General features: G+C 45.0%; 1 protein-coding gene across 48 annotated transcripts in view; it reads left to right on the top strand.

The window, feature by feature from the left end:
- The window catches only part of TCF7L2 (transcription factor 7 like 2), a 218,447-nt gene that overhangs the window by 135,381 nt on the left and 70,332 nt on the right, over positions 1–12,734 (top strand). For 19 of the 48 annotated variants that reach the window (XM_054522877.2, XM_054522879.2, XM_054522881.2 and 16 more), the window contains one exon: positions 5,402–5,545. The exons of 23 other annotated variants lie outside the window; for them this stretch is intronic. In XM_054522877.2, coding sequence (XP_054378852.1) covers positions 5,402–5,545 — 144 coding nt within the window. The remainder of the gene's footprint in view (positions 1–5,401; positions 5,546–12,734) is intronic. 6 more of the 48 variants (XM_054522878.2, XM_054522894.2, XM_054522886.2 and 3 more) reach the window with 1 other exon arrangement.

Here is a 12,734-nt window from a genome sequence, read left to right on the forward strand (position 1 = left end):
GACTCACTTCATTTTAAAACTCCGATCTTTCAGAGACGCACAAATCCATTCCCTCTTGCTGTGGAGGAGAAAATACATGAAAATCTGAATCCACATGCATTTGTCAGGGTTCTCCAGAGACATAAAACCAGTAGGATGTATGTGTTTATATAGAGAGATTTGCAATAAGGAACTGGCTCACCCAGTCATGGAATTCCATAATCTGCATCATCAAGTGTCATGGTCTGTAGCTGGGAAGCTGGAGACCCAGGAGAGTCCATGGCGCAGCTGTAGTCTGAGTCTAAAGGCTGGAGGACTGGCAGAACTGACAGTGTAATTCCTGTTTGAAGGCTGGTGGGCTCGAGCCCAGAGATGCTGCTTTAGCTCAAGCCCGAAGGCAGTTACTCAGGAGGATGCCCCCTGATTTGGAGGAAGATCAGCCTTGTATTCTATTCAGGCCTTCAGCTGATTGGCTGAGGCCTGCTCACCTCAAGGAGGACCATCCGCCTTACTCAGTGAATGTTAAACTTATCTAAAAATATCCTCAGAGAAACATCCAGAATAGTGTATAACCAAATATCTGGGCACCCTGTGACTTAGTTAAACGGACAGATACGGCCAGGCATGGTGGCTTACGCCTGTAGTAATCCCAGCACTTTGGGAGCCTGAGGTGGGCGGATCACTTGAGACCAGGAGTTGGATACCAGCCTGGCCAACATGGTGAAACCTGGTCTCTACCAAAAAAAATACAAACATTGGCCGAGAGTGGTGTTGCGCACCTGTATTCCCAGCTAGTCAGGAGGCTGTCACGAGAATCCCTTGAACCCGGGAGGCAGAGGTTGCTGTGAGCTGAGATTGCACCCGTGCACTCCAGCCTGGGTGACAAAGTGAGACTCTGTCTCAAACTCCACCCCCCCCCCCAAAAAAAATACAAAAAACAAAAAAAACCCTGACACATAAAATTAATCACCACCAGAGTTTTCTGAGGCAAAGAAGAGTAAAGCTGTTGCCTTTTTCTTCTTGCCTATGAGGTTGGTTGAGATGCTTCTAACAGCAAACAGGTGTTGGCCAATTTTCCTCTGAATGTCACCTTTCTTTTTTTTTGTTCGGGTTTCCCTCTGTCACCCAGGCTGGAGTGCGGGGGCACAATCATGGCGCACTGCAGCCTTGATCTTCCAGGCTTAACCAAACCTTTCACCTTGGCCTTCTGAATAGCTACAGGCCTGCACCACCACATCTGGCTAATTTTTTTTTTTTTAATTTTTAGTAGAAACGAGGTCTTGCTATGTTGCCCAGTCTAGTCTTGAACTCTTGAGCTCAAGCAGTCCTCCAGCCTTGGCCTCTGACAGTGCTGGGATTATAGGTGTGAGCCACCACACCCAGCCCTGAGTGATATTATTTCATACAAAATTCTCATCTCTGGAGGCCTTTGTATTTTTAGGGGTTTTGTTTTTCAAATGCTTTTCACCTCCTTCTATACTTGTTCATTTTTAAATGTTTCCTGGCAAAACAATTAGTATTTTCTGGCTTACTAGGTGCTATTCGATTGCATTAGCATTTGAATATTACCCAGCTAGTTGTGGAGTGGGGCAGTAAGCTCATAAAGAAGCAAGATAGTGGAATATACAAATATTACTACGACTTTATGGGTGGCACACCTTGATTCTTGGTCCATGTTGGCTGTGTTCAGATCTGGTTAGCACACATTGACATCAGGGGCTGAGCCACTAGTGAGACTCAAACCCAGCAGCCCTGTCAGTCTACCTTCTCTCTTGACTTGATCCAGCCTCATAACTTCACTTTCCGCAGGAGAAACACACCTCTTGAGGTCCTCTGTCACAAATAGGCAGTGTTTCTGGAGAAAGCCAGGAGGCAGATTTTAGTGGTGTTCAGCATCTGTGGTCTCTACTTTCTGGATCTGGTGTGTTATGGAGACCATGAAATGACATGAAACAGCTCAGTGCTGCCAGTGGTGGTGACAGGGACACTAGAGGTGAAGGAGGGCCCTAGGGACAATTCCAGCAGGTGGGTGGTGGCTGAAGGTCCTAGTCTTCTTTCTGCAGAGACTGGTCACTTGCTTCATTCTTTCAAGAAGCACCAAATCCCTACTTCAGTACTTTGCCCACTCATCATGTCAGGAGCATGAAACTCATGAGGCCTTCATTTACTTTTATCCTGTAACACCTTCAATTTTTCCCACATCCTCCCTTGATTCATGGATGGACAACTATGGAGGCCAGTCTGGCTGAGGTGAGGACTGCTTGAGTCTAAATTCCTCTCTCCTCAAACCCAATTCAGACTGGCCTGAGCAAAATGAATGTATTGATCCATAACTGAAAAGTCCAGAATGCTCAGGCATCAGGCATGGCTGGATCCAGGGGCCCATGTATTAGAACCATCTCCTTCCAGTTCTGGGCTCTGCTTGCCTCCAAGTTGGTTTTACTGCACAGAGGCTTATTCAAGTCCAGAGAGATCTTGTCTTTCCCTACAAGTCTGTGACCTTGATTCTGAACCTGCGTCTATGGGAAGGTGTTGCAGTGTCTGAGTGAGCTTGGACTGTGTAAACTTTCCCACTTCTGAAGCTGGGGGTGGGGTTCACTCCACTAAGCTACATGGCTTACTCAGGGGGTTGCTCCCTAAGTAACTGGCAGTATTGTTACCAGAAAACTCATGAATGGACAGTGAGCAGAAAACTCAGCAGATGTTTATTTCCTGGTCTTTAGGATTTGTTGAAGAGTTTTTTATTTGTTTGTTTTTTAAGAAAGACTCAAAAGGAAAAAAAAAAGAAACTATAGTTGTTTTCTCATGGTATAAAAAGATTTTGTAGTTGTATATACATTTGAACTTTTCATAAAACATCTCCTACCCCCCTAAAATTGGAAGTCATTTATTAAGACTTTGTATTCTGTAAGAGGATTGGAAATGAATAATTAAGAACATTAAAGAGGAAAGCAGGGGGCGGTGGGGAAGTGTGGTCTTGAGGGGGTAATAAACCTCCTTCAGGCCACACACACACAAGAAAAAAAAAAAAAGGGAAATAAGCCTAGCCCAGTAAGATAAGGTGGGGAATAAGGTTAGAGGTAAGGTTAATTCTACAAGTTCAAAGCCAGTAGCCCCTGATGCGATGTTGGACGTGAACTATAAATTTGGCTCTGAGGTTCCCAGGCATGGAAGAATATCTAGATCTGTACAGAGAGGTTGTGTGTGTGTTTAACATTTCCATAATGTACAATTTCCTCTAACAGTAAAGGCCATGAGGAAATGCCCATGGAAGATAAAGGAGACCATGTGGTCTGTGGCAACCATGGATGCATTTCTTTCCCAACTCATTCTCTGGGGCACTTTGGTAACTCTGCCTCTTTGCTCTCAGCATTGTGTTAGAAAATAAAGCAAGCAGACAAGGATTAAACCCTCATGTTGCTGGGTTCCTTCTAGAAACAATTGGAGGGCTAACCAAGTCACCTTTGGTGGAAGGCAGTAAGGTGAGTCATTGCTGTGGCTGGACTGAATAGGATAGCCTTAGCTGTAAAATTGGGCTGATCTTCCAAAGGGACTCATACTTGCCTAATGACTCACGCTCCTGTTTACAAATCAGCTCTGTGAAGAAATGTAGAGTGGGAGGCTCTGCTTGCCAGACGGAGACCTTAGACCTCCAGGGGTGGAGAACCAAGTACTTCCTCTGGTGCTCGGCTTCCCTTCCTAGGGGCAGATCTCTCAGCTTTTGGTTGGTGGCTCTCAAAATCCAGACACAAGGTCAGCTGCAGCCAGCATGGGCCCTGGAGTAGCTCCAGTTATGGGGCAGCAATGGCCCCCTCTCATTTTGAGAGCTCACTTTGCCTGTGGATGGTTTTAATCCATCTGGATAAACTTGAGGCCCATGGGAATACCATATACTATGGTAACCATGTACACTGCTCTAAAGATGTGGCTGCTGTTGTATAACTTTTTCCTTTATTTTTATCAATTTCCTGTTTTCCAGAGTCTTGCATACCCACTATGTCTACTGTGATAGTGAACGTAAAAACATACAAGATGTTGGTGTTATCCTTAATCTCTTATTCTTAATCCTGAACAAATTACGTGAAAAAATGGTTCATGGAGATTTTCTTCATATAAAACTTTTTACAGTGAACATAAAGGGCATAGCTATTTCTCTTTTTTAAAAAAGGAAAGTAGAATATTATTTCTTGGTTGTGAAATCGCCCTTCTTGGACCCCAAGTTGTTTTTTACAGCCCTAAATTCTCTTGTTTATAGAGCTTGTTTATAGAGCCATAGACAGGCCAATGGGTCTCTACAGCAGGCACCTGCATAGGTTGACTGGGACCTGGGCTATATTCCTCCTCTGCCATTTACTAGCTGTGTGACCTTGGGCATGCTCCTTACAGTCTCTGAGTCAGTTTCCTCCTCTGTGAAATGGGCATGATACTACCTACCTCATAAGGTAGGGGTGAGGATTAATGGAGTAAGAGGCACACTCCTGTCTAGGGCCCCAGACAGAGTAGGCTGTCAGTAAACTGTAGCAGCTATTGTGATAGGGTTTGAAATTCAAATTAACACATATTTCTTGAGCACCCAAGGTGTGTGCTGCTGGATCTTTCAAGGGGTCCAGAATTGGTAGTATAGTTGCTTTTCTCAAAAGACTGTCGCCTGGCAGAGGAAAAGGTGTTAAGGTATGAGTGAAGACAGATTAGCCAGGCGTGGTGCTGCTTGCCTGAGATCTCAACACTTTGGGAGGCCAAGATAGGAGAATTGCCTGAGCCCAGGAGTTCAAAACCAGCCTGAGCAACATAGCAAGATTCTGCCTCCACAAAAAAAAAAAAAAAAAAAAAAAAAAGATTAGCTGAGTGTGGTGGCGTGCACCTGTAGTCCTAACTGTTTGGGAGGCTGAGACAGGAGGATTGCTTGAGCCCAGGAGTTTAAGTCCAGTCCGGGCAACATAGCAAGACCCCATCTCTTCAAACAAACAAACAAACAAAAAAAGATCGGCTCCCCAGACAGCTGAAGTATTAAGTGGAACCATATGTAATTGTATTTTTGTAGGACAGAAATATCAGTAATTTCACATAACTAATAGATTCAGTAAGGTAAGTTGAGAGAGAAAATGCTAGCTAGCTGGTTCTTGAGAGGCTCAGAGGAAGGGGAGGCCATGCCCATTAGGAGAATGGTGGGTAGGGGTGGCAATACACAACAGGAAGGCTGCCTGGAGGAGGTTGCATTTCAGATGTTCCTAGAAAGGACCCTGAGCTGGATGGCAGGGAAATAGGAGAGTTCTGATTCGTTCTGGGAACTGTAATCCCTCTCACATGGAGCTTCTATAGAAATGTGGGTTAGGGCAGAAAGGAAGGCTGGGGGCTGTGTGTGCCTTGGTGACGCGTCCCCCTCGCTCCTGAGCCTTACTCTGTTCCCCTTTCTTCCTGGCAGCAGAGCCCCCTCCCTTGCTGCACTCAGGGACATGACTGTCAGCACTTCTACCCCCCCTCAGACTTCACTGTCAGCACTCAAGTCTTCAGGGACATGAAAAGGAGCCACTCCTTACAAAAAGTTGGGGAGCCCTGGTGTATTGAGGTAGGTCTCGGAGCAGAATGACGGTATGAGATGAGCTAGCTCTAAAATGAAGCCGCCCATCCAAAGTTTACCTCTCTCTAGGGCAGGGCCCATCCACTGCGATCCCTGAATTCTTGTTGGGTCACTGTCATTTTGGGTGCCATGATGTCTGGGTGTGCTGACCACTGATAGGGATATCATAGCCATAAAAACGCCTGTTTACAAGGAGAGGGTGGAGGGTGGTGCTCGCATGACTCCAGGATGCCTGGCTCCCAGTGAGGGCCTCGTGATCCAGTGCCACACGTAACTTCCGTGAAAATGAGGAGCGCAACATTATCCCATTAAACTTGGCCCCAGGAAGTGTCTCTTGGGACTCTTCAGAGTTCACAATGGAGGAGAAGTTACCACCTCAACTTTGCCTTCATTACTAGTAATTTAGAACTTAAAGATTTTCTTTTAAAATTCAGGGTGCTAGAAAATGCCCACTTTACCTCGATAGTACCTACCCGAGGCAGCCGTGAATGGCTTTACTCGCAGATGTTGCTCTCCAAGGACAGGAAGCATTGTTAATTTCCTTTAAATAATTCAATACAGTGTCAATACCCCACACTGCTCAGTGCTTGGGAGTGACAGTTCTCTTCAAATTAATAGTCCTGAAGAAAAAATAACATCTAGAACACGCTTTTATCTTCAGAAAAGCAAAAGTCAATGCAGATGAAAAATTTTCAAGGAACTCTTAGGTTTACACAGCAAATGATTTAGTACTAATGTTAGCTTTTAGAAAAAGAAATGTGAATATTTATGAACCAATTAATAAAGGCTCTGTCTTTAAAAACATTTATTGTATACCTACTGGGTGCTGTGCTGTGTGTTAGAACCACAGGAACAGACAGCAGTGCCTCCAGCAGGCAGAGACCTGGAGTAATACATATGTACATAGGTCTTGCTGTTGGAGAGAGAAAACGTGGAATAAGTCATCTTTAAAAGTTTGTTCTGGCGTAGGAAGTGATGAATAGCCATATAAGAGAACTAGAAACTGTAAAAATATATAAAGAAAATGTAAATACCTATACTCTTATTACCTATTGATAATCTCTCTCTCTCTCTTTTGAGATAGAGTCTCGCTCTGTTACCCAGGCCGGAGTGCAGTGGCGCGATCTCAGCTCACTGCAACTTCTGCCTCCGGGTTTCAAGCAATTCTCCTGCCTCAGCCTCTCGAGTAGCTGGACTACAGGTGCGCACCACCAAGCCCAGCTAATTTTTTGTATTTTTAGTAAAGACAGGGTTTCACCGTGTTAGCCAGGATGGTCTCGATCTCCTGACCTCGTGATCCGCCCACCTCGGCCTCCCAAAGTGCTGGGATTACAGGCGTGAGCCACTGTGCCTGGCCTTTTTTATTTTTTATTTTGAGACGGAGTCTCTCTCTGTCTTCCAGGCTGGAGTATGTGATCTTGGCTCACTGTGACCTCCGCCTGCCAGGTTCAAGAAATTCTGCCTCAGCCTCCCGAGTAGCTGGGATTACAGGCACCTGCCACCATACCTGGCTAATTTTTGTATTTTTAATAGAGATGGGGTTTTGCCATGTTGGTCAGACTGTTCTTGAACTCCTGACCTCAGGTGATCCACCTGACTTGGCCTCCCAAAGTGCTAGGATTACAGGCGTGAGCCACCATGTCTGGCCGATAATCTCTTAATATTTGGATACATTTCCAAATTTCTAGTCATTCATGTGCACAAACCTTAAGTGTTTCACAAAATTAGTATTATACCTCATACGGTTTTGCAATTTCTTTCTACTGTTAATTCTAGGGACACTTTTTGACACTATAACGTGTGCCTAATTCTCTTTAGTAACTTCATGTACTAAAGTGGAAATCCTCTGGTCCACCTATTCCCTGTTAGCTGGATGTCCATAAAACTGAAGATGTGGCTGGGTACAGTGGCTCACGCCTGTAATCCCAGCACTTTGGAAGGCTGAGGCGGGCAGATCACGATATCAGGAGTTCGAGACCAGTGAAACCGTGTCTCTACTAAAAATACAAAAATTAGCCGGGCATGGTGGCACGCGCCTGTAATCCCAGCTACTCAGGAGGCTGAGGCAGGAGAATCGCTTGAACCCGGAAGAAAGACAGAGGTTTCAGTGAGCTGAGATCGCACCACTGCACTCCAGCCTGGGCAACAGAGCGAGACCCCGTCTCAAAATGTTTCTGGAGTCTTTCGGACTTTTCGCTGTCTTGCATACTTGCCTCTGATCTTTCATGTTCTTGGGCCATGCCTATGTCTTGATTACCTGGAGCTGCTGTCTGTGTGTGTAAGGAGCATTCCCTTTAACTGGCCTGAGTCTGATAGAGCAGGGAGGCCCCCTTTTCTCTGCATTAGCCATGGCCTGGTAGAAGATCTTTTTCAGTAGCCTCTCATTGGTTCAGCTTTTAATAAGCGTAGCTGTTCATTCTGGCTATTTATGATAAGGTGATATGAATATAGCTATTCTCCCATCAGAGCCTGGCACATGGTAACTCATTAATCTTTGGTTGGCGGCAGGAGGTAGATAAAGGAACCAGGCACCCATTTTAAGTATGAGGAAAATGAAACAGAAAGACTGGGTTTCTTCCTTATAACTCAAGATCCACAGGAGCTGATTAGATCCCTGGCGCCAGTGACTGAGCATTTCTCAGCCTTGTCCTCAGAACCCAGAAGCATCTCCCAGGGACGTGCCAAAGTGCCACGTTTCCAGGATGTCATCTAAATCTGTAAACTGTGAATAGGTGAGGTACAAAGATGCCACTTATGGGCTGTGCCAACTTGGGCAAGTTACCCGACTGATCTGTGCTTCAATTTCTCCATCAGTGATAGAGGTTCACATATGGGCTATATATAAAGGGGGTGCTTGGTGAGAGAGCTGGTGGCCTCAGACTGGTGCAGGCAATTAGCAAGATTCTTGAGGAATCACACCCTGATGGTGTGTCTGTGTGATGGGCCAGTCGCTGCTGGAGTAGCTCAGTTATGTGTTCCATGTAGGTTTCCATGGAAATTCACATGTAACATTTCTAGTACCTACTTCAAGAATTTTGGTGGTGGCTGGGTGTGGTGGGTCATGCCTGTAATCCCAGTACTTTGGAAGGCTGAGGTGGGCAGATCACGAGGTCAGGAGTTCGAGACCAGCCTGGCCAACATGGTGAAACCCCATCTCTACTAAAAATACAAAAATTAGCCAGGTGTGGTGGCACATGCCTGTAATCCCAGCTACTTGGGAGGCTGAGGCAGGAGAATTGCTTGAACCCAGGGAGCGGAGGTTGCAGTGAGAGCCAAGATGGCACCACTGCTCTCCAGCCTGGGCGACAGAGCAAGACTCCCTCAGCTGGGGGCGTTGGTGGGGGCAGGGTAAGAATTTTGGTGATGTGTGAAAATCCTGATCCCACAGCATGGGTGTGATAGAAATCGCTCTGCAGAGTGTGGTGGGAACCTCTCGTGACTGATCGTCAGAACTAAGTTTGAGTCCAACACTCACTTTTTTGGCAAGGTGCTTCCCCGCTCTGTGATGCAATTCTTGCATCTGCAGAAAAGGGGGTAGTCATGGGATATTCCCGCAGTCTGCTCCACTGGGTACCTACAGAGATCCCTTGACATTTAACACAGGCTTCCTGTGATCCAGGAACTACTGTAAGAACTACTGTAATTACCTCCTATATTAATTTTTCCAAACCTTGATAGCAACCTTATGAGGGAGGTGCTGTGATTATTCCCATTTTGCAATTAAGGTAGCTGAGCCAGAGAGAGAGAAAGCAACATCCGTAAGATCACACAGCTGAAGGGTGAGAGCTATAAAAATTGCTGGGAATGAAGGGCCATGGTTCTTGGCCATGGTTCAGAGCTGTGATACCAACCGTCTTCCACTTGTTCAGGGAGAAGGTGTTTGATCCTTTTCTTCACTCAGCCGCCTTAGGAGTTGGGAGGAAATTTTGGTTCAGGATACCTAAGTTCTCACAAGTCTCAACAATTGTACTTTGTGTCCCATCTACATTTCAAATTCATTGTCCCTTCTCTTTCTTTCCATGTAATTCAGCCGGATTCGAACCCTTTAGATCCCTTCCTCTAGGGAATTAAGGTTGGTAGACCAGCTGAGTAAATGTGACTCAGAAAGTCAATATCCACCTGGGCAGGGATGAGTCATTTCTTTCTAGTTAGCTATTCATGTACATTTTAAAGCTTGCCACACAAAGTCATTACATTGAGGCTATTAACATGTTTAATAGTGACAATAATAGGGTGTGACCCATGGCATATAACCGCATTCAGATAAGAAGAAAGAGTTTTCTTTTTTTCTTCTTCCTGTAATTGCTCAGTCAATACCATTTTCACGGAAATATTTGCAAACAAACTTTTAAAAAGTTCTTTGTCCAAACCCTTCCCTGATTCCTTGTTTCCTTCCTCTTCAGGGGTTCTATAAACTTTTCCTGATCAGTGGCCGGGGATTAGCGAGATGGTGCACTCTGTCCTTCTGATTTTGTGGTTGACCTACCCTTTTGCTGGTGTTGAGCCTGTTTTTATTGCATTTTTTGGGGTGTGTGTGTGCGTGCACGCGCATGTGTGTATTTTCAGGAGGGGGCACATTATTGCTGCTACTTGCTTATTAACCTCTCAATCTAGAAATTTCAGGGAAGAGGAGACTTCCGCTAAATTTGCCAAGCTAGACACATAAACGAGGAGTTAGCCATTTTGGTGAGAGGAAATGAAACTTTTCTTGGGTTTATTAGACCACATCCTATGTGGCTTATTATATGTCTGATTTCTAAAAAGCATGTCATCACGGTCAAAGTTTTATTTTTGCTTGTTAGTCATTTGAAACAAATATAGATATTGCTTCATTTCCTGGGTACTGTATTTTTCAGTACGTGGTATGTATGGAAAATTTGGGTTTACACAATGAAGTGCACTAGAAGGGAAGTATTTGCTAATTTAGAACTCTCTACATTATAACTTTGGATTAGCAAGCATTCTGCTAACTAAACATTTTCATTTATCTCCTACCCCTGAGTATATAAAGAAGCAGATGAGACAACCAAAGAAATACCCCTCCAAGACAAAATGAATATGTTGAAATACTTTCTCTCAGTCTTTTAAAAAATGTGATTTAAAAATCATAGATGGGATCATACTGTACATGCACTTGTTTTCTGTTTATTTTACATCTCTCTATACTAGAAACACTTTCCTATGTACGCCACAAAAATTGTGAAAGTACTAATGATTACCCCTTTATGCTTAGCTGTTGCCCCAATGAACTCAGACTGTTTTCAAAGTTCCGCTGTTGGCCAGGCACTGTGGCTCATGCCTGAAATCCCAACGCTTTGAGAGGCTGAGGCAGGTGGGTCACTTGAGGCCAGGAGTTTGAGACCAGCCTGGCCAACATGGCAAAACACTGTCTCTACTAAAAAATACAAAAATTAGCTGGGTACGTGGTCCCAGCTACTCGGGAGGCTGAGGCAGGAGAATCGCTTGAACCCAGGAGGCAGAGATTGCAGTAAGCCGAGATTGCACCACTGCACTCCAGCCTGGGTGACAGAGCAAGACTCCATCTCAAAAAATAAAAAAACAAAACAAAAAACCAAAAAACAAAGTTCCACTATTAATAGTGCAACTGCATCTCATGTGGCAGAGGGTGAAGTTGCAAATAGTGAAGAGAGAGTGATTCTGGAACATTCCATAATGCCCCCTTGATGTATGTGACCCATCATCGCTTCGCATGTATAGCCCCGGATTGTTCTGTGCAAATGGGCCAGCAAATTCAGCTCCTCCTCTCCCCCTCTCTACCCCAGTTCATGCTCACTGGGTAGGATGGGAGGTGGGACTGCCAGATTATTTTTATTTTTTCCTTTCCCACATTCTCTATCTGCCAATATTTTTTTGTTGAAGTCTTTTAGGCCAAATGAGCAGACAAATTTTCTCTGCTGATCAACCGCCGTGGTAGCATCAGTGGACACTGCAGTGCCTCCCTGGGAATTTTTAATGCCTCAGTGAGGTCATATTCCCAGTGTAGAGGGAACACGACGTAGTCCCACTCTACTTATCAGATGCAGAGGTTGCCACCAGGAAAATAGACGTGGAGAAGCCGAGATCATTTCTGGCCCCATTTCCCTCATTGTTCATCATTCCTTGGACTGCAAAGAGATGTCATTGTAAACACTATCCTTTTCATTTTGTATACTAAGCAGGAAGCCCAGGCACTCTCTGTGGAGGTCTTCCAAGGGGCTCATCCATGCAGAAGATAGGAGTGTTCCTGCACCCTGCATCCTAGCCTCAGTGAGCTCACTTGACACCCCCCAGGGTCCTGCAAGCTGTGCCCATGTCTCTCCACATTAGTGGCTACCTCCCTTTTCCCCTTTCGTCGTGAGTCACGTATTTTCTTTGCGTCTCGTGTGACAAAGGTTATTCGTAGAGAAGATTTGGGCCTTTGGTGTGTGACATGTCATCCCCACAGTTGATTGTTTTGGCTCCTCCCCTTTTGTAATGCTGTGAGGTGACAGGTCAGTTTTTAATGGGCTAGTCTGCGTCAAAGGAGAGTATAAATTAGCCTTAAGACTTTGTATTCCATATAGGGTCTCCCATATGAGAATATGCGGTTAGCACTTAGGGAGAGGGGTAGACGCTGCAGGGATGGTTTTGATTTATCTGCCTATCAGTCAGCGTCTCTGTTGACGTACGTGTTTCTCAGATATCAATCCCTTTTATGACGTCAGCAAGGTAGACGTTTGGAATTTGGAAATGGAGAGGAACCATATTTCAGCCCAGACTCTGGAACTTAATTTACTCATTTTTATTAAGGGCAGCGATTATTAGGCAAGCAGCTAATAGCAGATCTGAGTTCTTATTCTTCCTTATAAGGCCTGTCCTATGGACCTTATTGGAAAGGTATTTATTGCATCAGCTGCTGCTGGTTTAGCCAGGAGCACCATCATCTTTCACCTTTTACTTCACACCCATCCAGTGTTCTCTGTCACGTCTCTGAAAGGCCATTTCAAACCAGTTTGCATTAAGAAAAATCAGTAGTTTCTTTTTTTTTCAGTTTGGTGGAAGCGCCGTAGGAGGCCAGATTTGCTTTTCCTGGTCCATGTCTGGCCTCTTCTGTGGGGGCCAAAAATGAAAGAGGAGCAGCCACACCCTTTTAGATTCTGGCCATGTCACAGCACACTCACAGCCAGCTTCAGAGGCC

This window comes from Pongo abelii, chromosome 8 (genome assembly GCF_028885655.2).
Source record: "Pongo abelii isolate AG06213 chromosome 8, NHGRI_mPonAbe1-v2.0_pri, whole genome shotgun sequence".
NCBI classification, from domain to species: Eukaryota; Metazoa; Chordata; class Mammalia; order Primates; family Hominidae; genus Pongo; species Pongo abelii.